This window comes from Labeo rohita, chromosome 18 (assembly GCF_022985175.1).
Source record: "Labeo rohita strain BAU-BD-2019 chromosome 18, IGBB_LRoh.1.0, whole genome shotgun sequence".
In the NCBI taxonomy this organism is placed as follows: Eukaryota; Metazoa; Chordata; class Actinopteri; order Cypriniformes; family Cyprinidae; genus Labeo; species Labeo rohita.
This window is the reverse complement of record NC_066886.1, coordinates 15,086,702-15,110,735: the sequence shown is the minus strand read 5'-3', so window position 1 is coordinate 15,110,735 and position 24,034 is coordinate 15,086,702. Positions and strand designations below refer to the sequence as shown.

Below are 24,034 nucleotides of genomic sequence, written 5' to 3'. Positions count from 1 at the left end.
AATTAACACTATTAGTAACTAGTACATAGCTATTAGTATTGTAATTTTACATTTTTAATGTCAATTAAATAATATATTTCATATACTCTTATTTATTTATTTTAATTTAATAATTATTGTTGTAATTATTATTATTTTATACACATACTGACATATGTGACCCAGGACCACAAAATATCTTCATGGAATATGATCTTTATTTAATGAACTAATGATTTTTGGCATAAATGAAAAATAGATAATTTTATTACTACAATATATTGTTGGCTGTTGCTCCAAATATACCGTGTAGAGTCACATGTAATCAGAGACTTTTGGCCAAATTAATAAAAATAATAATAAAAATGAAATTACAACTGTATTTGCAATCACAGTTTTTATCAGAAAAAGTGCAACAACATATTCCCCAAATCATGCAACCCTACTGCACAATGTATTTTATTATAGTATATGTTATTTCAAATGCACCCCTAGTTTCTGTCTGCCCTTTTGTGAAAGATTACATACTTACGTTCATTTGTCCTACACTAGCATAGAAAGTCTTTTATAGTATCCAAACATGTTTTATATGCTGTAGTCCCATTGTATATTGAGGCATTTAGAAGACATAGGAATCCCATGAAACCATAAAAGTTACTCTTAGAATAGGAAGTCCACGCTGCGAGGCCCTTTGAGGTGAACCACAGATTTAATTTTCTGAAACCAAAGCAAAATATATTACATTATGCGCTACAACGTTCAACTGTTGCCTGGAGAGCTATCATTTATCCTTGTAAAGATTTACCGCTCACTATCGCTGTCTACGGACTGACACAGCGCATTGTATCATGTGGAAATCGCACTTGATTTTCCTGTGCGTTTATAAATAAAATGCTACAGGCGTAACTGTTGTGAAACTTCGGGTTACGTTACGTCTGGATAAATGTTATTATGCTTTCTGTCAAGCACTTTAGCTGAACAAAAGCAGAGTGCGTCGTTTGTTTTCAAGCTGTGAAAAACAGCAGAAAAGCAGGTTTTTTTTCACACATTCTACCGTGTAGTATTCGAACCATGCAGTAATACAACAGCGCTTCCTTGACATGTTGTAAGCGTTGACCCAGTGCCCTGTCTCGCTGACATTCACACCTCTTACTCTTGCTGAATGGAATGCAGATGCTTTTGTTTGCAACTTACCATATGGGCAAAGACTCGTAGTGACAACTCTGACTTTTCCTTCTGAAGTTCTGTTGGAAGGACTTTCCTCAAATGGTGCAATAGGTGAAAATGTGTTGAAAGGTGTCTCTTTAGAAAGCCTCAATGTATAAAACGATTCAAAAAATAGGAACATCTGGCTGTTTTCAGAAGATGCAGAAATCTGACTGATACATTTATTTATGTTGTTATGTCTTTTGTACTTCTCCTTATTCTGCTTCAGGCACTGCTTGTTATTCATTAAACCTTTTTAAGATACCAAGATCAAAGATTGTGGGTTTTTATTAAATAGCGCTTATTTGTTAAAAGAACATCTAAGAACACCTGATTTTTGAATGTTAAATAAACATCAGAAATGTATCACCCTCTTTCCCTATAGCGATGTTAGAACAAGTTTGGTCATGTTGAAATTCTAACCACAGCACAGAATAAAAGCTCAGATACTAAAGTGTTAAATTTGGTCCTCTGCCAAGAGGAACTGGAACTCTGCTTTGTATGATATTATTTAATAATTAGCCATCACATGAAGTAGAGTCTAGAAGACAAAAAAGCTTCAGTTATTTTATATACCTTTCACAATATCCACTTTAAAATGAAAAGCATTTTCAGAATCTCACCTGTCATTAAATTTGAGAATTGTCAGTCGTTATGTTATTTTTGTCAGTTATATCACAGCCTGAATTAATGTCCCGTATTTTAAACCTCTTTCTTCAGGGCAAGAGGAAGCGGAGTAGCACTACGTTGTTGGGACCAAACAGCTCTTAATGGAGGTGACAAAACAAACGTCCTTAGAGAAAACTTCAAGAGCCAGTTACATGAGCACTTCAGGGCCTGCAGCTGAAGTTTACCCGGACACCGTTTCTTTCAGGGGGCTCACATAAACATTACACTCTCTGTCTGGGTAATTGATCCCAAATCTTGTTTGACAACGTTTTTTCACTGCAGACACTTCACATGCTTCCTGAACATAGCTGAGCTTTTTTGGCCGCGTTGCAAATACCACAACAACTCAGCACTCATTAAATCTTGTGCTGAGTGTTCTCTGCCTTACCACTGCCAGTGTGTGTGGTTTAGTTCATTTCTCGCACTAGCTCTGTTTGCTGTCTCCATTCTTTCTTACATTTAATATATTTATATATGAATCTATGTACATTGCTGGCATATTTTAGTAAAGGATTTCCGATTAAGCAGCTACATTTGCATTTAGTGAGTTTTTAATGCACTGATTAAAAAAAAAAACAAAAAAAAATTATCTGAAATTGCTAGCAGATTTCACAAATATTTACAGCATGTGAAATTTTGAACTAGAGTGACTGAAATATTACTTTCTGTTAAAAAGTACTCCAATAATCTTTGTTTTAATTACTACAACTTTTTTATTTAAGTTTTTACAAAACAAACAAAACACAAAATATGTGTTTATATAGCTAAAGGCACCCAGGGGTAAAAGGTGCCTTTGATATTATTTTCCTCTAAAACACTAGATGGCAGAAAAACGTGGTGTAGCACTTTCCAAAACATCCGCTTTTCAAGATACACGTGCAAATTTGCCTGATCTTTGATGCGATCACAGGCAGCAGCGCAACGTCGATTCTGTGCTTGCTTGATTGAATATTTAGTGTTTTTAAAAATGTTGTAGATAAGAATCGTTAATTTTTTGAATATGTCTTGAGACAAAAGTCTTCTTAATGATTTCCAGATTTGTTTGAGATAATTTAAGCAGCAGTTTAAATAACAAAAGAATATGTAAAAAGTATTGTATTTGGGATAAAAAGCGCTCCTGCTGTTGTGCCTAAAAAGCACAATAATTAACACGATAATTAATAGAAGGCTGACTTTTCCATTTGTTGACATGACATTGTTAGATTCAGATGGTAAATATTATATATTATGTTGGGTGCCCATCTTAGAGATAATCACCATGTTTAGAATGAAACCATCGTATTTAAAAACATGATATTAATGATATCAAATAATAAAATATTATTTCTTATTACTACTGTAAATCTATATTTAATTACTATGGGATTTCCTTTAATGCTTTCAGAATCTTTACGTTTTAAAATGATTTTGTTTCTGTTTTTTTAAATATGTTTTATATTAACCTATTTTAATGACAGTATATTTATTGAACAAAATGAATTTTTGTATTTATCAAAATAAGCAGAAAATAGTACAAACTTTGCTAAAGTGGTTGTTTTGAACAAGTATTAACAAAAAAACAAAACAAAACAAACAAACAAAAAAACAGTATTTTAGCTAAAATATTTGTATCAATACTGTAAGCCTTTTACCCTGTGTGTATATTTAAAGATTTTTAAACAAAATGAATGACTTGTATGATTTATTTTCGCACAAAATCTGTTGCTCCATAAATGTTCAATACAAATGTGTATATATACACTTTGAGTGCAGTGAAAAGCACATTTTTATTTAGGATGCGCCTTTAGCCCTGTTGTACCTTATTAGTTGTCTGTGTACATGAAAACTTCATTTGTTAGTTGAATTCAAAATTAAAATGTTCAAATCTATGTTAAAAACATACTAATTAGTGTTGTATCTGCTTATATTTCTTTAACTTGAAAGACTATATTATTTGCATGATCTGGATCAGCTGAGTGACAAGATCATCTGTGATGTTAATGACTTCATTTCTTGCAAACAGTTTTTGTATCTAGTACTGTTAAAGTGGCATTTTAGCTGTTTTGTTTCAAATGTGCCATTACGTACTCCAAAAGTCAAATAATTAAACTTTAGGACTTCATTTTTACAAAAGGGTTAAATAAAGATACGTGTGCCTAAATAGCTTAATCCCACACGCTTTCATGAAGACTTTAGTGTCAACATCAGTTTTTCTCAAAAATACTTCTCGTAATATATTCTGAAGCATGTGAGGTGTAAGTGCGAACGCAAACTTTTACCCACGTCTCAGTAATCCACATTAGAAAACAAGCTGCTTTCAATTACAGACAGCAAGTACACTCTCTCTCTCCCCCTCATTCTGTCTTTCTCATCTCTTTTCTTCTGCTTTGGCTGTTTGATTACTTTTGAAAACATTTATATTCCCTAATAACTTGGGTTTAGTCTAGTGGCCGGTGATTAAATCCAGACTGGTACAGTAAATGCAGAAGAGTATATGTGGAAAATAATGTCTATCTATAATTGTTCATAACAGCTAAAGAAATGGAAACTTTTATGGTAATTTTTGCTATAAAAACGTCAGTTACAGCTCCACATTAAATAAAGATTTAGAGCTGTGCTATAACCAACATTGTTATTTTTTCGAAATGATATTTTTCACTAAAGTTTTATATTTAAAATTGGAGTGCTGTAGACTTCACAAGAAAGGTATGAGGACGAATCCCTCATATGGATAAAGATGTACTTTTTATGTAAATGCACATAAACGATAGATAGATAGATAGATAGATAGATAGATAGATAGATAGATAGATAGTAAACTATGTTTAATAATAACAAACAACATGTATATAAGACCCATGTTTATTTACTTCTGCTGATAATTAAACATTTCTAAGATTTTCTTTCAATGCATCCATCTTTAGAAAAATACAATGCTGCTTCTCACCGAGTTGCATTATTTAATCATACATCATAACAGTATTCACAGAATTACAATACGTACATAGTTGATTTCAAGCTGTCGTTGTCACTGGAGCCAATGATCCATTTGCCTATAAAAGAATCTATTACAGGTTAGTTGCTCCAGTGGTTCAAAAGCATATATTAAGGCCTACCTTCCCTGCTTTGTCATTGTGAGATCTTGGCGTGAAGTTCTTCCTCCCATCATGCATTGGTGTTGATGTCAACGTCACCACTCAGCATTCTTTAGTTCCCACAGCGGCCGTGTCCTCTGCCCTCGTCACAGTCCTGCAGAGGTCTGAGACAATGCACAGCTAGTCTGCCAGAACGTCGCATTCTACCTATAGTTTCGAACAGTTGATTATAGTTTAAGTAGTCAGTAGAAACAAAATTATGCCTATATTGTGTCTCATTTGTACTTATTTAGGGTATGTAAAGTGACCAACAAAGGATGAATATGATGATGATTAAATTTAAAAAATAAATGCACAATACTAATAACATACATATATAAATATAGCATGTAAATATATATTTTTTGCATCACATTTTTTGTTACACAAGGTATTTTGATTTTAATGTGGAAAATGGAAATGTGCCATTCAGTCGAGATTATTTAAACAAATTAAGCTTTTGCTGTTTAAATTGACACTGTAATCCATCATTGGAGAATCGAACTCTGTGATCTATCATGATTCTGCTGGCTTCTTAGATTGGCCCTTAGGGCAAACAGAAATAGACAGGGAGAGGGTAACCTGCTCCAATTGAATGAATCAATCACACAGAGACTTGTACACACACTTACAGCAAAGGGAGTTTTTGATAAGAATTTAATTGCCAAAAATCTGATTAAATAACTATTTTCCTTTCTTATAAAAATGTATGAAAAATCATAAATTTGCAAATTTATCAATGATTATTTTTGTGACCCTTCCATTAATGTCATAGCTTGCAATCAAAGACGGTGTATGCATAGTAAGAACCAACAAAAATATTTGCTAATGCCATGCATACAACACAGCGCAACTGTGGAATACAAATAGAAATAATCACTTTGAAATCTTCATTCATAATCATACTCTGCCTGTTATAGGTTGACAGCATATGGCGAACAATTTACACAATCCCTTATCACATACTGCGGGTGCATCATATCAGGTTAATGACAGAAGTTAGTTTTGAAATATTTTATTTTTTATCTTTATATCTTCTTTATCTTTTATTCTATAGTACAGTTAGTCCAATTCCACAACAACACTTTATGTAACAAGTCATGAGTATCCCTTCAGTCTCGCTGCAGTCTGGTATTATTGCTACGCTATATGAAACAAGAAAAGGACACTGAAAGACTTCCCACACAGTTACATTTTGAAGTCTAGGCTATATGGGTGTAGGCTATATGTTCATAAGATCTTTTTTCATGGACTGTGGCAACAATTGGTCCATGTTCTTGTCTTAGAGTGAAATACATAGCGAGAACTTCTCGTCCTGTGAAGAAGCAGTAAGTCTTCTGAATTCCCAGGGCAATGGTGTTGTTTTAAGACTGAAGGTAATGCTGAACAAATTACACCATATTTGGGCACAGAGCCAGGCTTCTGTAGAGAATAAAACCATAATCCTATTCAATTTGCCCGTAACCGATATGAGATTTTCTTCAATGAGTTGGAAGAATATGTCAAGGGGAGTTTTTTAGATCCATTTAAATGACAAACAATAAAAACAGCAGGATTGTGTGAGAAAATACTTCAAAAGTTTTCTGTGTTATTTTGGATTAATGTATTGAGAATAATCATAATCAGATTTTAAACATGCTGAAGTGTCTTTCTTTTTAGTAGTAAAAATACACATACAGATGGAACTGAGCAATAGTGCCAGCAGGCATAATTTAATTGCTTTAGTGAAAGTTCAGACTGCATCCACTATTAGAAATATATTTAGTTTATGAAAACATGTTATCTGTCATGTACAATGTCAGAAAGTTGACAGGCTAAGTTTTTTTCTACTGACTTTGTGAGGTTGGTGTATTTAAAAAATGTTTATACTTAATTAGTTTATGTAAATAAAATAAAAGGTTCAATAGCATTACAAATATTGGTGTTATTTATACTCATATTTGAGATACTAATAGACATCAATTTCAAAGCAAGAATATGTGCACATTGTGTGTTCACAAGTGTAATCAGTCTGAAAATAAATTAATAATGCTTCCTTTACATCTAGTAAAATCAATAAAAAAGGCTAATTTGCAAACGCAAATTTATTGTTGTTTTGGCCAAGAGAATTGTAATTGCTAATTACTGCGAAATATCAGAAAACGCTTCACCGTCACAACAGATGTGCTATATAGACTGCAACCACACCAGCTGACAGGTCTATTACTTGCTCGTTTGGACACGTTTTAAACCACACCGTCTGATCCAGTGGTTTTCAATCCTTTAAATCAGAGAGACAAAATGTGCAGTGCTGTGGCTTCCCAGGACCAGGAATGAAAACCACAGGTCAGCATTCAGCAGCGATAATAATTAATAATAATAATAATAACAACAACAACAATAATAATAAAAGTTAAAACTAAATTATAGAGACCAGTGTTACGTCTTGGTGTAATATGATCATCTTGAAGCCTAAACATGCCAGTTCTTCATTAGCATGATGCATCCAATTATCCATAATAACTTAAAATTTGTGAGATGCTATTTTATTACATTTGTCGGTAATAGTTATATATTTAAAATAATTGATATTTATGTATTTCTGACTTCAGATTCGCCTTAATCAGTCTCCTCGTGTTGATTAGCCTGGTTAACCTTTGCTCCGTGCTGGGTCCGTAAGGGTTAATCAGGCCGGGATCTCAGTGACCCGAGGGTCAGGTTCCCTCTATCTCTTGCTTGAAGGATACGGTGGAGGCAGCGATAAGATTAGGGTGAACTTTCCTCTTCCAACCCATCAAAGCGCAATAGACACCTGCGCCTAAACCTGCGCTCGCAAAGCTTTTGAAAATCATGTCCGCGACTTAATACAAAATAAATGTACCGTGAGTGTTTAATAAAAACTAAGAAAAAAGTATATTTTTGTGTTCGATATAACATGTTATATACTAGTTCATCAAGCAGAGTTGAGCTGTTTCTTTTAATGTTTAACGTTTAGTTTAATATGCAGTCGGCTGATGACTGAGATATTTGCTGCGGGTTGGATATTTGGCTTTGCTTATTCAATGTCTATCGATTTATTCGCGTATAACTCCTCTTACAGGAGTCACATCTTACACACCCGTGTCCCAGCGTGCGTACTTTACTTTACAAACAATAATAAAGTGATTTACCCCTTTCTTCGCGTCCCAGCCATGGAAAATCGTTAAAGATCCTGCTATTTGTGTGTGATCAGTAAATATTTAGTGTAGTGTCTCGTCCTAATCGATGGAGGTCCCGATGGGGGAGCGCTATTGTGTGTGTGGACGCTTGCTGAGCTCTGTGTGTGAGGACTCTTTCTTGTGCAGTGCGTTTTACAATGATAAATGTACCAGGACGACTTTGCTTGCACTTTACTGATCAACATCAAGTTACTTGAAAACGGCTCTTGTCCAAAGTCCCTTCAGCGCAACAACGATTGTAGATTATTTTTAAGTGCAAAGTGATTCATTTCTGCTCGGTTGCTAGTGGCGTTTGCTTTTATTTTGTGATCTTTCAGAGGTGGAACAAATAACCTAGAGAATAAAACTTTGTTTTGGGGATTTTCATGAAATGTACGTCATGTAATTAGCTACGTGTGTCACATTTGAGGTTTTTGTATTGAGACTGCATATTAATATAATTCAGTGTCTTCACGGCTTTGCGTTGGAAATGCTGGTAGGCTTTAAATAATGTGGCATGAATACATGCGTGCGTTTGTTTATTTATTTATTGTTTAAATGCCTATTGAATGGTTGTGTATGTATGACACTTTGTTAATCTAGATTGTATTTAAATATATTAGCTACTACTTAGTCCTGAAACTTGACTCTCCTGTGTATCTAGCTACAGTTGGCATAGCAGAATAGACAATTACAGCGCCATGCGTACACAACTCTTAAAACCTATTAGGCATTGACGGAATTACTCTACTTCAACCATAATTGTCTGCTATACGGCAATTTGACGTCACTTGTGAATGCAGTAGGCTTTAGCTTAAAGACGTATTATGACTGCATGCTACCAGCAGCTTTTTTTGAAGTGCTGTTTGCTTTGTTTTTATTCAGACACCAGCAGTCTACGTATCAAACCCGTATTGATGGGATGTTCTCATGTGCGTTCTTGTAGATTTATGATTGTGTCTCTTCATGAAGTTAATGATATATTAAAACAATATTTACATAACGGTAAAGGTTTATTACATCAATTATAGAAATTCATTGATCTAATAAAGTCCTCACTTTGGACTTAACCATTGAAAAAGCGACAAAGGCATATCACTGTTACTAGTTTGCACATAAACAGACAGGTGTCTCTCCTGACTTCACCCCCTCCCTCCCCCAATCACACAGCCCACACAAAGCAGCTGCACTAAGGAGGCTTTTTACCTTCTGTGGAAAAGAAAAAGGCGCACAGGAGCATCTTCTGACTTTTTTTTTTAAAGCAAAATCAAAACAAAAAATCTCCATCTTCAAAGTCATCAACACGACTGTCCTTCTATTAGGATATGTACTAAATAGTAACATGTGATTTAAGCGTCGCTGAAAAGTTTGACCGATTTTGCTTGTCGGTTTGTCTTTTTTCCCTCCCTAAAGTTTTAGTAATCATTCAAATAAACAGAGAGCCGCATTTTTGTGTATAAATCCGTCAGTGGAAGAGGAAACGTTGATTCCACTTCCAAACAGAGGGTTAAGTCGCACTGAAAGAGAAGACTAAGTATATTTTTTCATATAGGAGAGGATGCATCACGGGGAAGACGAATCAACGTCATATGCATTTGGTATGTTTGGGCTATAATTGTTGAGAGTCAAACATCACTTAGCATGTACATATTTTTTGGAATATGTATGTTAAAGTGAACCTGGTTGTTTTTTGTGTTGTGAATTCATTCACAATATTGATTAAAATAATTTTAAAATGAACATGCATCTACAGCAAACGCATCCTTGAGCGGAACACTCATTCCATTCATTATATAATCACCGCAAGTTAATACGCATTATTTTATTTTTTATTTTATTATTATGTCTTTCTTTTTGGTCTTTGTCTATAATTTTGCTGATATTAGAGAAGTGATGTTGGTGTGTTGCATGCATGTCTCTCTGTGCGTCTTTTCTAGTCGTATTCTTGCTTTAAAAAAGAAAAAACAAATACGAGACATTCGTGGCTTAGCAAGTTAGAGTGTAAAAATACGAACACTTACCTTGATCTTGGAGTAAAATCCACTTTACATCGGTACGCTATAATTTACTTCTGCGGTATTGCTTTCGGCTGTCTTGTTCACATACAGGCTTTTGAATGGTCAGAGATGAGGTACGGTGCTCACTTTTGATCGTTTCAATAAACTGGCCAAAATTAACCGAAACGCTGCAATACTCCCGTGCGTGAACAACACTGTGGAGAAAACGTGTGGAAGAGACCTACACGCGCACCTCTGCAACGTCCAAGTCAATTAGAAGGAAATCTCAAAAGCATTAATCAGATTAAAATAGGCGCATGTTACTTTGGTGTATGTGAGAGGCGAGCGACCGATGTAGTTTCCATTTAAGATGGCTCTTCCACCTTAAAGAGCGATTTCAGCAGAAATAATCCAAACGCTAGGGGGCGCCCATATACTGTTGTACGTCCAGTCTTCAGCATTTTCCTCCGAGGCAGCATATGCTGTGATTTAGCACTGTACGTTTTGCAGTGGACCCAACTCCGACAACCCCTGGTGATACAGAAAGTAGACTTCAACAAGCGTGCTTTTGAAAAAAATGTGCTCTGACTTATAACCCGAGGAGCGAAAAGGGAGACACCTCAATTGACCACCCCGAGGCTCCCAGTGAACATCTATGGCAATTAACATAAGACTTCTGGGCTTCTGCTTTGTCAATGAGCATCATTCATCTTATGTTTGCATGATTTTTTTTTAACGTTTTAATGTTTTTTTAAAAAAAATTAAAAAACACAGTGATGCATTAGATGAAGATGTGGCATATTTTATTAACTTCACTGAGTAAGATATTTGTAGCATGCCAAGGCCCTAAAAGCACAGTAATCCTAAAATTCTCTTTTGTTATATGATAGCTCGCTGAATGCAATCTCTGCATAAAAATATACTGTACTGAGGGCCGTTTGACCTTCGATACACGTAGGAATAAATCAATGTATTATAAGTTTTCCAAAAAAAAAAAAAAAAAAAGAGAAACTAATATTCATCTCTTTATTGCTAGTAGTCATGATTAGAACGGAAGAAAACAATAGCATATGTGGCAATCGGTGCTGATTTCCTTAAGTAAGCCTGTAAATTGTATGAATAACGGTTTGAACGTCAGTAATCATCAAATATCTTTTTTGGATTCTGAAGACATATGTACGTAAAGTCATTCGAGTTAAAGTTAAAGACCTATACGTAATACGCCAATACAATAGGTATTTTGGACAAAATTACTGGGTTGGTATATAAAACAAACGCAACGTAAATATGAAAACTATTCATGTTCTGATAGAATTAAACTACTGCAATATTCACAGAAAATATAGCTTGCACACAGTGACTCTTGTTGATTTTCAATGAATTTAGCAAGATTTTTAACCTTTATTGCTGACAAAGTAGAGTTTCGTATATATTTTCGACATATTACATTGTAAGTACTCAAACTTACACCAGTAGGCTTTCGCGTAAATTGCTTGTTCCCCCGTGGACGGTCTGTGTTTAAAATGCATTTGTCAGTACATTATTGACTTGATAAATGATACGCAGTTATGTGATTTATAACGAGGCGTTAATGCAGATAAATGGATTAATGAAACTGACCAAATCATATACGTTGCGCCCAGTCTATGTAATTGTAACAAAAAGGTAGCCTATGCATTGCATGTAACATACACTGAAAAATCAAAAATCTAAATGACAGAAATATCATTATTACAAAGATATTATTATTTTTTTGTTGTTGTTGTCACATAAGAGGGATGGTAGCCTATTATTTTTTTTTAAAATAACATTTCAATTTGCATCATACTGAATATTTTTTTAAAACCTCGGACCTGTGTGGTGTGTAAAGCGGCTTTAAAAGATACGGCAATCGTGGATTTTAATTCAAATAAATAAAAATAAAGAACACATATATTGCGATCATTCTTCCATCGAACTGTGTTCTACTCTCTTTAGGACCAAGCGGCTCCTCGACCCTTATTCCTGGCTTTGGCAAAGAACCAAGTAGCACAAGTGCCGACTAGCCAATAGGGTTCAGGGGGAGGTCCGTGAGCTCTGACCAGTCAAACACAGTCACTTTCCATATATGGCAACTCATCTCCATGGTAACGTGTGCTAAGTTGCAGCAGTCGTGTCAAAGTTCACTATATAGAGAGCTCAGTGAGCTGATCAGAGAGAAAGCATTCTGCCAGCCCAGCGCCTACAAATCGCAGTCACTTCCTAACCTCCCCCTTTTTAACATATTTGATCACTTTGATTCTCTGTTCTCTCTCTTATTATTTTTACGCGCATGAAGGAGGTTCTATAGGTTGTGATCTTTTTGTTTTATTATCAGTCCTGCTTGCCGGAGAGTTGACTTCATATTTGACTCGAGCACAGGCTGCAACTGCGCGCGGCTGCTAGCGCTACCTCATCTGAAGAAAAGGAAGAAGCGGCAATATTTTTTTGCCAGTTGTTGGTTTTCTTCAAGACTTTACGCTGGAACTTCTCGCGTGTCGCAAGTATCGTTGAAAGCTGTGTGTTTCTGTGCGTCCGAACATCGCTACACACGTGAAGTTATCTGTCCTGCTCTGTTCGTATCTTCTTCCGCCGTGTTTATTTCCCATTTTTTCCTTGATGGGTTTACTGGATGGATGACTGCAAGTGCCCCTGGACTTGGCCTCTAAGAGCAAGGCTGCTATTCGGCTTGTCTTTGCTTCAGTTTTAACCACATGCCAGGTAACGCGATTTCAGTCAAGAAATAGACTACTGTTTGTCGTCGGTGCGCAACTTTGAACGGACATTCAGACTCTAAGCGACCGTGCCGATCCTGAATTATTTATTTTACCTTCCTAAGTGATAAAGGCACCGTGCTGCGTTGTTATTTTTTGAAACAAAGCATTCCGAAACCAAAAACGGGGAACAAAAAGTTTTTTTAACGTTGACTGATAGATATGGCAATGGTAGTGTGGAGAGGCTCCCAGGACGATGTGGCCGAGACCCAGGGCACCCTCTCATCGCAAGCCCAAGGAGGACTATCCCTTCCAACCCCTCAACCAGGCCAGCTGGGTCTGACGGCCTCTCAGGTTGCCCCTCCGACCCCTCAGACACCCGTTCAAGGACCCCCGAACAACAACACACAGTCCACCCCGACGAACCAGACGACGCAGAGTCAGTCGGAAAAGCAGCAACCACAGCACATAGAGTGTGTGGTTTGCGGGGACAAATCCAGCGGCAAACACTATGGCCAGTTCACTTGCGAGGGGTGTAAAAGCTTTTTCAAACGGAGCGTACGAAGGAACCTCACTTACACATGCCGTGCCAACAGGAATTGTCCCATTGACCAGCACCATCGCAATCAGTGTCAGTACTGCCGCCTCAAAAAATGCCTCAAAGTTGGCATGAGACGGGAAGGTATTCGGATTTTTGTTGTTTTACTGCTGTCTTTGTCTTTTGTATTTAGCCTGATTAAACCGTGCATGTTACGTCCCCCTGTATTTTATCCCCGACTCTTCTCCCTCAGTCTGCCCGACCACAGCACGCGAAGGAACCGCCTATAGCGCTCGAGTCTGAGCGGTATCACGGCGCCCGTAATGCTCGAATAATGAACACACTCTCTCAAGCGACTATTTCGCATTTTACATGTTCGCAACATTAAACAGATCACCACTTTTATTCGGAGACGAAAACACCAGCATTCGTCTTGATTTTTTAAATAATATCACTGCAGATATGCCGTGCCGTTATGGCGAGGGAGTATGAGGAGGCAGCGTCAAAATCACATACACACACACACACACACACTAGGCTAGGGTCTCCAGATCGACCGCAATCTACATTGCTCTTCTCCGATATAAAGTAAAAAAATAATCACTGTTGAGCTTATGTTAGTGTTTATTTGAATAAACGTTCCGCCAGACAGCCAGTTCGCTCGCATATTCTCAATAGAGAGCAGAACTGACTCTGTCGCTAGCTAAATAGGTTAAGGGTTAGCATTCATGTCTTTCTTTGTGCATGTATTCACTGGACTCGTGTTGTTTACTGTGAAACACAAATTATTTGACAAGTACACCAAAATTTAAACAATTGCCAATATCTATTTTTCTGTTAAGTAAAGCATAGGATTTGACTATAATTATTTTCTGTGTGTACAGTGCACGGTGCAGAATATTATTGTGAGCATATCGTGAACCTAGTTTATTTTTTTATTTATTTGTTTTATTATTATTAGACTTAACAGTAGAATCATGGAGGCCACACTGATAGTCTTAAAGTTCTGCACGTGTCAGGTGACATAATAATTGATTGTATTAATGCAATTGGTGTAGTTCTGTAAACAAATTGTGTGGCAACAACACACCAAGTGAAGTAGAAACAAGGTCAAGCTATATTTTGTTGTTGTAGAATTCAAGCATCAATATCTACAGTTTCTCTTTTTACTGCAGCCGTGCAAAGGGGACGGATGCCACCCACACAGCCACACCATGGTCAGTTCGCCTTGACAAATGGGGACCCACTGCACTGCCATTCCTACTTATCCGGATATATCTCTCTACTACTACGAGCGGAGCCCTACCCAACTTCTCGGTATGGCAGTCAATGCATGCAGCCCAACAACATCATGGGCATCGAGAACATTTGTGAACTGGCAGCCAGGATGCTGTTTAGTGCGGTAGAGTGGGCCAGGAATATTCCCTTCTTCCCAGACCTCCAAATTACCGACCAGGTTGCCCTTTTGAGGTTGACCTGGAGTGAGTTGTTTGTGCTCAACGCTGCTCAGTGCTCCATGCCGCTCCATGTGGCTCCACTTCTGGCGGCGGCTGGGCTCCATGCCTCCCCCATGTCTGCGGACAGAGTGGTCGCCTTTATGGACCACATTAGGATCTTCCAAGAACAAGTAGAAAAGCTCAAAGCTTTGCACGTTGACTCTGCTGAATACAGCTGTTTAAAGGCCATCGTTTTATTCACTTCAGGTAAGTTTTCATTTTCTAAACATCTATTTTATATTTCACTGTGTTTGTACAGTAAAGAAACGTGGATTATTTTTTAAAAAATCTAGAAAACCGTATGTGTGCTAGTTTTATCCTATTTATCTGTAAACGTTATTTTAATAAGCACCTCGTAATAGGCACGTAAGTGTATATATTTTGCAGAGCTCTCTGATAATAATTTCAGTGAACAAGTAAAATTAGGAAAATTATTTCTTCTCACTAATCGTTTTTAAAGTCTTGGACGTATCGTCAATATAGTACAGCAATTATATTTAACGCTTAAGAATTTATTTTAACACTTAAGCTCCTTTAAAAATTAAATGGTGAAACAATTAATATTTTGTGACAGCCAGCAGTACATAAAAACTATTATTTATACGCATTCAAAATTTTGTAAAATATAAGTTTACCTATAGCGTCTATTAGCTATGTATTCTTGATTAAAAAAAATAGCAATAATAATGTAAATACAAACAATGTAGGAAAAGAAACACTATCGACTCACAAAGTCTAAATTGTAGCTTTATTCATATTTTGTTGTAGTTTCACAATACGTCAACATAATAAGATCTTGAAGGGCAATCAATTATTTGTATTTATTTGCAATGACAGATATTAAGGATGTCATGCTCGAAGGGAGGGGGTGAGGCTGTAGGAAAGGGAAGAAAGGCCTAATGCTCCGTTTACACATATCACAGCCCAGCTTTCCACTGGAGCCGATAGTTTAAATTGATAGATATTTTCACTTTGCCATAAACACCGATGGCTAGATTTGTTTAATTGTCCTATATCGTGGCGGTCGACAAAAGATTTTTGTGCGTTGTTAAAAGCTCACAGTTCTTCCTTGTTTTGTTAGGATGATCTAGGGATCCAAGACACATGCTGGACTCGTTCCAGAACTGGGTCATGACCCTGACTTCCTTTCTTTATTTGTGTATCACAGAGCTAAAGCGAAAAAGTTTTACAGATTTAAAACTTCATGGCGAATATATTCTGTCAGAAATTTATGACTGGGAAAGCTTTAGTACCAGTTGCACAATAAAGATTGCCCCAGAATGCAAATACACTGTTTTGCTTCCTTCACAGATAATGTTCCCTACAACTATAACATAAAAATGAATCAAAACTTAAAAGAAGAAATATTACCGGAACTGTTGTTAACATTACACTTCTAAAAGTTCATGTCATGTAGGGCAGCATTTTGCAATCACCTTATTGATTTAAAGTCTTATCCCACCTCTTGTGGATATTTTGCTCTTCGAGTTTGCTGGCGTTCTTTAAAAACGGCTTTCAATATGGTTTAAAAGTTTGGGATTAAAGGGTGTGCTTAGTATATAAATGTTCAGAATAATAATAATAATACGGTATAATACGCTTGCGCTTCATCCTTTTACCTCTTAACATTTTGTATATATGTATATATTGTCCTTCTGTTTATCTTTTTGCCATAATAGTATGACCCACATGCTGCTAAATGGTCCTTTTTTATGGGGATAACTTAAGTCACGATTCAAAAGCTTTAAAACAACTGGTACGCTGGAATGTTTACTCAATTAGCCCTCTTTTAAAAATGCTTACCAGCAGAACTGCAGAGTATAAAACTATATAAGTATATCGTAAGGTAGGCCTATATGAATTCGAACGTAAAAACTAAAGTTAACTCGTATGGCGCGTATGATTTTTAAAAAGGATTGTGTTTTGTGAATTGTGTTAGTTAGGCTACATGCTATATATTGTGATGTACAATGTGTATGTACTGACGTAATAGCAAAGTTCAATGAAATAGTATGCGTTACTGTAGTGTGGCTTGTCGTTTTGTAAATGGATGGTCCAGGTGTCGAGTTGATGTAATAAACATTTGATTATCTCTCCATTCCTTACAGATGCTTGTGGCCTGTCAGATGTGGCCCATGTGGAAAGTTTGCAAGAGAAGTCCCAGTGCGCTCTGGAGGAGTACGTTCGGAGCCAGTATCCCAACCAGCCAACTCGATTTGGGAAGTTATTACTGCGCTTGCCCTCTCTCCGTACAGTCTCGTCTTCGGTCATAGAGCAATTATTTTTCGTCCGATTGGTAGGTAAAACCCCAATTGAAACCCTCATCAGGGATATGTTGCTGTCGGGGAGCAGTTTTAACTGGCCTTACATGTCGATTCAGTAGGCAGAAGGAATGATCAAAGGGGCTGTGACTACAATAGTTAGCGCTTCTTTTGTAGAAGGAAACGGCTGTTACACGAGTTTACTTTCACGAAGAAAGACTTTCATACAATGACTGTGAATTTTAAAATTGAGACATTCAGTGAAGCCTCGAAATCCAGAGATTGCTCCCAGTGTCATTCTGAACAGTTTGTTCTAATGTTTTTTGTTTGTTTGTTGTTTTTTTGTAATAAATGCAAAAATGAAGAAATAAATAAATAACCCACTAAAATTAATACAAAAGGAAAAAAGGCAAAAGAAAAACAATTCAAGGATTTTCATAATCTTTTCTGGGACAGCAAAACTATAAAGTGCATTTAAGCGACAATTTGGAAAGATTAAGAGGAGAAGAAAAAAGTTATTTTTTTCCAAATTGCTTTATTGTCCTGTGTCCATGTATCTATAGCTGTTTTTGTAATTTTTGTTCCTCCTTCCTGGTTCCAAACCGGCCTATGTGATTCTGTAGTATGCAGTTGTTGTTTTTTATTTTTTATTTTATTTCATTTTATTTTTTTCTAATAACCATGGCTTCTTCTAAAACAGTTCAGTAATGTAAAGACGTTCTTCGAGAATTCGAGAATTAAAACTAAATCCACAGCAATATAGGCTATGCTTAATGCTGCAAGCGCACTTACTCTATTGATGTCCCTTAATGAACAAGAGTAGGGATTTATTTTTACGATCAACTCAAACTTACATACACAAAATGCCAGAGCACTAGTAATGTTCCAATGTCTTACACCACTCTTCTAACTGATGTAGACAGCCCTAAATCATTATCCCCCAAAATGGATGCAGGAGCAATACCCCATTCTGCAAAAACTATCAGTTAGTTATACGCGCCACAAAAGTATTTGCAAAATCTCATCGTATTGGTTGAGAATTATGACCTGCCTCCATTTTTTAATATTTGGGTTCGCGAATGGTCGTCAGGTTGTAAATCAAATAGTAGAACAACGTGTTTGATTTTACACTTAAGGAGAACCCCACTTAATATTTTCAGATGTATTGCAAGAACCCACCTTAAGTTGCGCCCATGCGAATTCTCGCTCAAGTGTTTTGCCACAGTAAACTGTATTCTGAACGTGGGGGAAATGATGGGTCATCATTCTTTTAATGATAAAGCAGCAGTATTAATAAGACGTCCCTATAAATGTCCCTCAACACTTAAAGCATTAAAGTGCCTGTACAGCGCAAATGTGTTATTAACGGTTACTGAAGTCTATACACCATGGGGAACACGCTTAGAATTTACAAAGTAAGTCTTATAATTGTTCATTTCACTTGAGGGAAAAAAACACAAGTAGAGGCAGTATTCTTGTAAATATAGGTCAATTCATTTCAAGGACTTTTTCTTTATACAACGTATATGTGATTAAGAATAAAACTGTGGTTGCCAATTTTTTCGGTAATACAAATGTCTTCAAATGAGTGACAGACTTAGCTAGTAGCACTGAAAGTTCTGTTTGTAATGTACATACATATTAAGACAAATGTTTTTTTTTTTCTTCCTTTCTTTTTCATGTATTTAGACTGTGAATGCATGGCCACAGGTCGCTAACCTATTTTACCTTTGATATATATATATATAAATGTAAATGTTTTTGACTGTATAGATATAATCTGTGCATTCAGTACACTAGCCCTTGTATTTAAAAAGACAAAAAAAAAATGGAAAAAAATGTTCGACGATAGGTTGACACTTAACAGGGTGAGCTGGTTTGGAAAGGGGTGGCTATTTTGACTTGGTGTTCTGCTCCTTTTCGGTCTGTAACAGATGCCTTGTGTGTGTATGTGTGAAAGCTTGCAATTTCGTCCTTGTTTTGAGGCTTTTCTTCAACACACAAGACACCATGTTGTGATTGGATAAAAAGGGATCATATTGTGTAGTTGATTGAACAGTTATTTTGGGCTGTTCTCTGCCACATATGGACCAGTGAATGATACATGATTGTAATTATGAACAGTTTAAACTGACCCACGTTTTTATATAAATATATAAAATATATTACTGCAGGGTATTGATAACGTATAGATACTTTTTTATTATTATTGATTATTATTAATTGCAAGTGATATACGTGAGTGTGTGTGGAAGTTTATAGTTGAAAACAATTCTTGTTTGTTTGTGTTAGCTTATTGTAAACAAGCATTCTGCTGTAAATTTGTTCTTGGTATTAAATTATAATTTATGAATTTGAAATCAAAAGGCTTTCAATGTTGTGTTATTCATTAGCAGACAAATCTGTCTGTTCTATCGGACAGTGAACTCATGCTCTGTCTCAAACTGCTGAAGGTTGGGTTTACGTATGTGTGTATGAGAGAAAGATGAGAGAGAGAGTGAGTGAGTGAGAGAGAGAAAGAGAGAGAGAGAGTGGGTTGGGGGTGCGAGGGTGACTCCGAGGTTTGGCATGGGAAATTGTCCAGGTTACGTCTAAATTTGGCTATGTAAATACACGTGCAAAGTACCGCAGCTTAAATTGAGAAAGTACGCGTTTGATTCGCCCTCTAACACTTTACTTTTTACACATTAATATTAATCCGTCTTTGATAAAACAATAAGGAAACATCAAGTATCATATCATTCCTACTTACCAGGTATAGATTGTGTATATATGCGCAGAGGTTCTTGCTCATTGCCTAGCTGGGTATCACTTTCCATTTAAATACATAAAATCTTCTGAGAGCAGGTACTGACACGTCGGAACTGAAATCGCATGAAATGCAACATTGGACGTTCAATACATGTCAAATGAAATGCCATCTTGTTGTAAACGTGACAAATGACAAAAAGCAGACCCACTGTTTGTTCTACCTCGAAAGCAGCATTTTATATGTCACATTTGGGGCTATCAGTTAGAGGACACCAAGCGTGTGAAGCTATCCTGTAAACTGCGCCTTCAACTTGGTGTCCTATTAGTTGAGTCAATATGGCGTCTTGCAATTCAACGCAAGCTACGGCTCCCCGGAGCAAAGCGGTGTCTTGTAATAGAAACCACATTGCTAGGAGAAAAGGCCCCCTCAATCGACACCGAAGGCCCAAAAAAAAAAAAAAAAAAAAAGCTTCAGACAGAAACCGTGTTAAAGTTTTTGTCAGAAGTCCAAAAGTCCTGAAATGCATAGATATGCTTGATTTTTTTCATTGTCAACATAATTAAAACTTGCTTTCAATTTTACGTAGGGTTATGTAGCCCAATTTAACAAGACCGCTGCTAGCTCGTTAGTTTCTCCCTAAAATACTGTAGATTTCCAGATCTCGTTTTACAAATTCTACTACTTGAGTATACCTTTGAGGGGGGAAAAAAGGTAACATCCTGACCCCAAATACAGCATTATGATATTTGACCAGGCAGGCTGAGATAAAGTAGCTTAACTTATGATGGGACAAAAAAATAGGACAAAATATAATGGTAATTAGAGCACTACTACCGTTGTTTGTTTTTGTTTAACTTCCTAATAATGATAATAATAATAATAATAATAAAACAGTACAGTGTATATTAAATTCTTTAAGGTTACATAGCATGTATATTACATGTAGCTTAAATACGATGTTTTTGTTTTTTTTAATTCACTAAAGATTCGGGGTCCTTCCTGAAACTGATCAGGAAGGTAAGAGTTACAGCGTAATTCTGGTAAGTTTGTTGCGAAGCTATCGGTAAAGGCCTTTTTAGATGATCGGAAATGATTGATGGATGTTTGTTATTGTTTTAAACGCGGTCCAGGATGTGTGTTTGATGAAAGCGCTAATGCATGTAGCAGAGGAAGGCTTGTAATTATGACACAGTGATGAGACCTATTAACTACTCGAGATACTATGAGTAGTTGCTTAATGATTGCACTGGCATTGCATGTTTTAAAAAACTAATTCCAGTATGTAAGTCTTTGCTACAAATTCCATCGTACACTAACGTCACAGATCTTCCATGGTAGCATATTTTGTCAAAGATGAATTGTCAGTTCCTTCGCTTTAAATGCACGTTTTGCTTTGATAGGCTTACCAGAGCAGGTTAGTAGTAATTTGGATCATGGCTTCACAGGCTTGATTTTAGTTGACAGAGCGTGTGTTGAGGCTGAACTCTATAATTTGCACTTCTGTTCTTTTATTAGCGTCGGACAACGAACTAATGAGGTCTCCCTCAGTACAATGTCACTTTTATTTATTTCTTCGTGGAAAAAGTACTATGGGATATGGCTGGCCAACCGAGCCAACAACAAATGATTTCTAACTGCTTCTCCGTTGATTAACTATATATCTATAGCAGACATTTTAAACTCGTGTAAAGCACGTCGATATTCTTGCAGGTGCGAGGGCTTTGTTTCATAAAGGCATTATTATGTGATGATGTAGGTTTGCAAAACTGCCTCAAAAATCGTTACCTACTGTGTAAATGTAAGGTGTTGGCGGTCGCGAAGGGTTGAACTGCTCGGTTACCGCCATCCAGCATCGCCATCGTCTACACTAAATTGCTAATGTTCCTAAAATATTTAAGTATAGGCTCATTTTAAAAGTTACCACATAATTATCTGGTGGTACTGTAGCAAATAACACTGTTTGTTTCGGAGGTTTTCAACTTAATTTTAATATCAACTTAATGATGACCTGGCCTAACCCTTACTATGTCTTCAAGCTAAGTGTATGTGGTTTTGAAGATCGGCCATACATCTGTTAGAGTCCTTAGCAAAAGTCATCATAGCTTTGAGATAGGCTATCATATGCTCGCTTGTGTTGTTCGTATGATGAGCTCGACGAAGGAAGAGCCAGCAATTGGTTTCCATAGCGACCTCCAAAGAGCAGCGATAATAAGCAAAGCATAGACCCCCACTCCCTTAGAAAAAAAAAAAAAAAGACAATTTAACGTCTGTGTTGTTCCTTCACGTCACTTGAGTATCAACATATTTCTGTTTCATTATATTTATTGCCCCTCATAAGATTTGCTGAATATAGAGGGGGACCTGTCCATAATTCCAGCCCTCAGATTTATATCAGTTTATATGAGAGAAACTCTCGTCACGATCTTAGCGTTTTGGCTTTTCAAATAATGAGGTACTTTGGAGAACTTTTGTCTGACGCCATCTATATATTTGCTGCAAATTGCGTGGAATGTTCTGTAACTGAGCAATTAAACAACAATTTAACGTGGCTTAGTCTAGTACATAAGCTATTTTCTTTTATTTTCACAAGTGTTTTAAGCAAATGCTTGTATTTTCGATAATTTTAATATTAATAGCTATTAGGCCTACATGTTTTAACAAAACCGCCAAATTCATGATCGGGTCAGTCTTGACTTTTAATTTGTTTAAAATATATCATTCTAAAACTGAGCCATAAAAATACTGGTACTGGTTACTTAAAACATACCATGCTTCATTGCGATGTATGTGCATTTTTGCCTGTCCGTCTGTCTTTGTTATTTTGAATAAAGTGCTTTAAAATAGACTTGCTGCTCTCGGCTCGGTGGGTTCCTCTCTCTAAATGTTAGAAAATTGTGCCATCTACCCGCTATTCACAGAACTGTCACTTCCAGGACCTCCCGAGACCTTGAGCCAACTTTAACACAAAGGGAGAGACTGAGGGGGTTGGTGAGATGCTTCGAAGTGTAGTCTGTTCAGTCTGGGCTAAAACAAGCATTAAATCAATAACATTAAGCTTGATATATTATTTTAGTATAACTTATGGACCAAACTAAGGGGAGGGATTACATCACTGCACGGGCTATACAAACCATTAGGCATCCCATCCCCCATTATGGTTTTTAAAAACATTTTTCCCAAAACATTTTCTGTTCTGCTCCATTCATACAATAATGTGTCAAATCCCTGAGGGTGAAGAAAGTTCTGCTATTTTTATTATTAGGCTACCAAGTCAGATCACAACATAATAACGCAGATAACATTAAAAGTATAAAACACAATAACGCTGATACAATCATTTTTTATGTTACTCAAGCTGTTTATAATCCTAATAATATTTCCGTTTTGTCATACATACGTCATCTTCAATGAAACATCACAAAGTCTATGATAAAGTTTTTTTTCTTCCATCGGTTTGTTTGGAGCAAAGGAGCAGGTCACATACTGATCTTTAGCACAGTTTCAAATAGACGGGTTAATTCTTGATTCATTCATTAGCATTCCCAGTGCACGGGTTCCTCTCAGACATCTGTCTAGTATACCACACGTCTTTACAATGACTTCCATTCACTGTTTCTTGAGAAAAACACACATCCTGAGCATTCTACATTTTGGTTACCTTCTTGCGCCAAACATTTGGTAGGTTTTTAGATAATGATTGTGTACTAACCTCCAAGTATTTCGTCCACGTTAAAGCAACGTTAAGTTAACAACTCGGGTAAGTGAAATAGGCCTACCGTAGAAAGGGAGAACATAGGTTAACATTAAAGAAAAAAAGGGACAGGGTGCTTACAATTTACTTTACACATGCATAGCCTATGTATCGTTGATTTTTTTTTTCTTTTTTTAACTCAACATATATTTTTTAAATAGTGTACCGTCTTTGTATTGATAAGGTAGTGTCATTAATAATCGGCAACTTAACTAACAACTTGAACCCAACGACTTACATTCTGAGTTCAGTCGCAAGATTTATCTTTTGTCTGAAGCGCCCATATGTACCATCGCTTCAAGTCGATAACATCCTGTTTATTTTCTGACTGAGAAATGCAAGGATTTAAAGACTTGGACATATA

At 36.4% G+C, this 24,034-nt stretch overlaps 1 protein-coding gene and 1 long non-coding RNA gene across 4 annotated transcripts; one reads left to right on the top strand and one right to left on the bottom strand.

The window, feature by feature from the left end:
* Positions 1-4,679: 4,679 nt before the first annotated feature.
* LOC127180385 (uncharacterized) lies at positions 4,680-10,648 on the bottom strand. The gene is made up of 2 exons (XR_007829632.1): positions 10,165-10,648; positions 4,680-5,135 (listed from the first exon to the last, which is right to left on the bottom strand). It is a non-coding gene; the product is annotated as an uncharacterized LOC127180385 (long non-coding RNA).
* On the top strand, positions 9,274-19,151 carry nr2f2 (nuclear receptor subfamily 2, group F, member 2). 3 transcript variants are annotated; one of them, XM_051134372.1, is made up of 3 exons: positions 9,274-9,741; positions 14,586-15,113; positions 17,015-19,151. In XM_051134372.1, the coding sequence occupies exons 1-3, from the start codon at positions 9,702-9,704 to the stop codon at positions 17,287-17,289; spliced, it is 843 nt and encodes a 280-aa protein (XP_050990329.1). In that variant the 5' UTR covers positions 9,274-9,701; the 3' UTR covers positions 17,290-19,151. The 3 variants fall into 3 exon arrangements, with proteins under 3 accessions (XP_050990329.1, XP_050990328.1, XP_050990327.1); XM_051134371.1 differs by lacking the exon at positions 9,274-9,741 and adding an exon at positions 12,320-13,554; XM_051134370.1 differs by lacking the exon at positions 9,274-9,741 and adding an exon at positions 12,320-13,554 and having other exon boundaries at positions 14,568-15,113.
* The last annotated feature ends 4,883 nt before the right edge of the window (positions 19,152-24,034 follow it).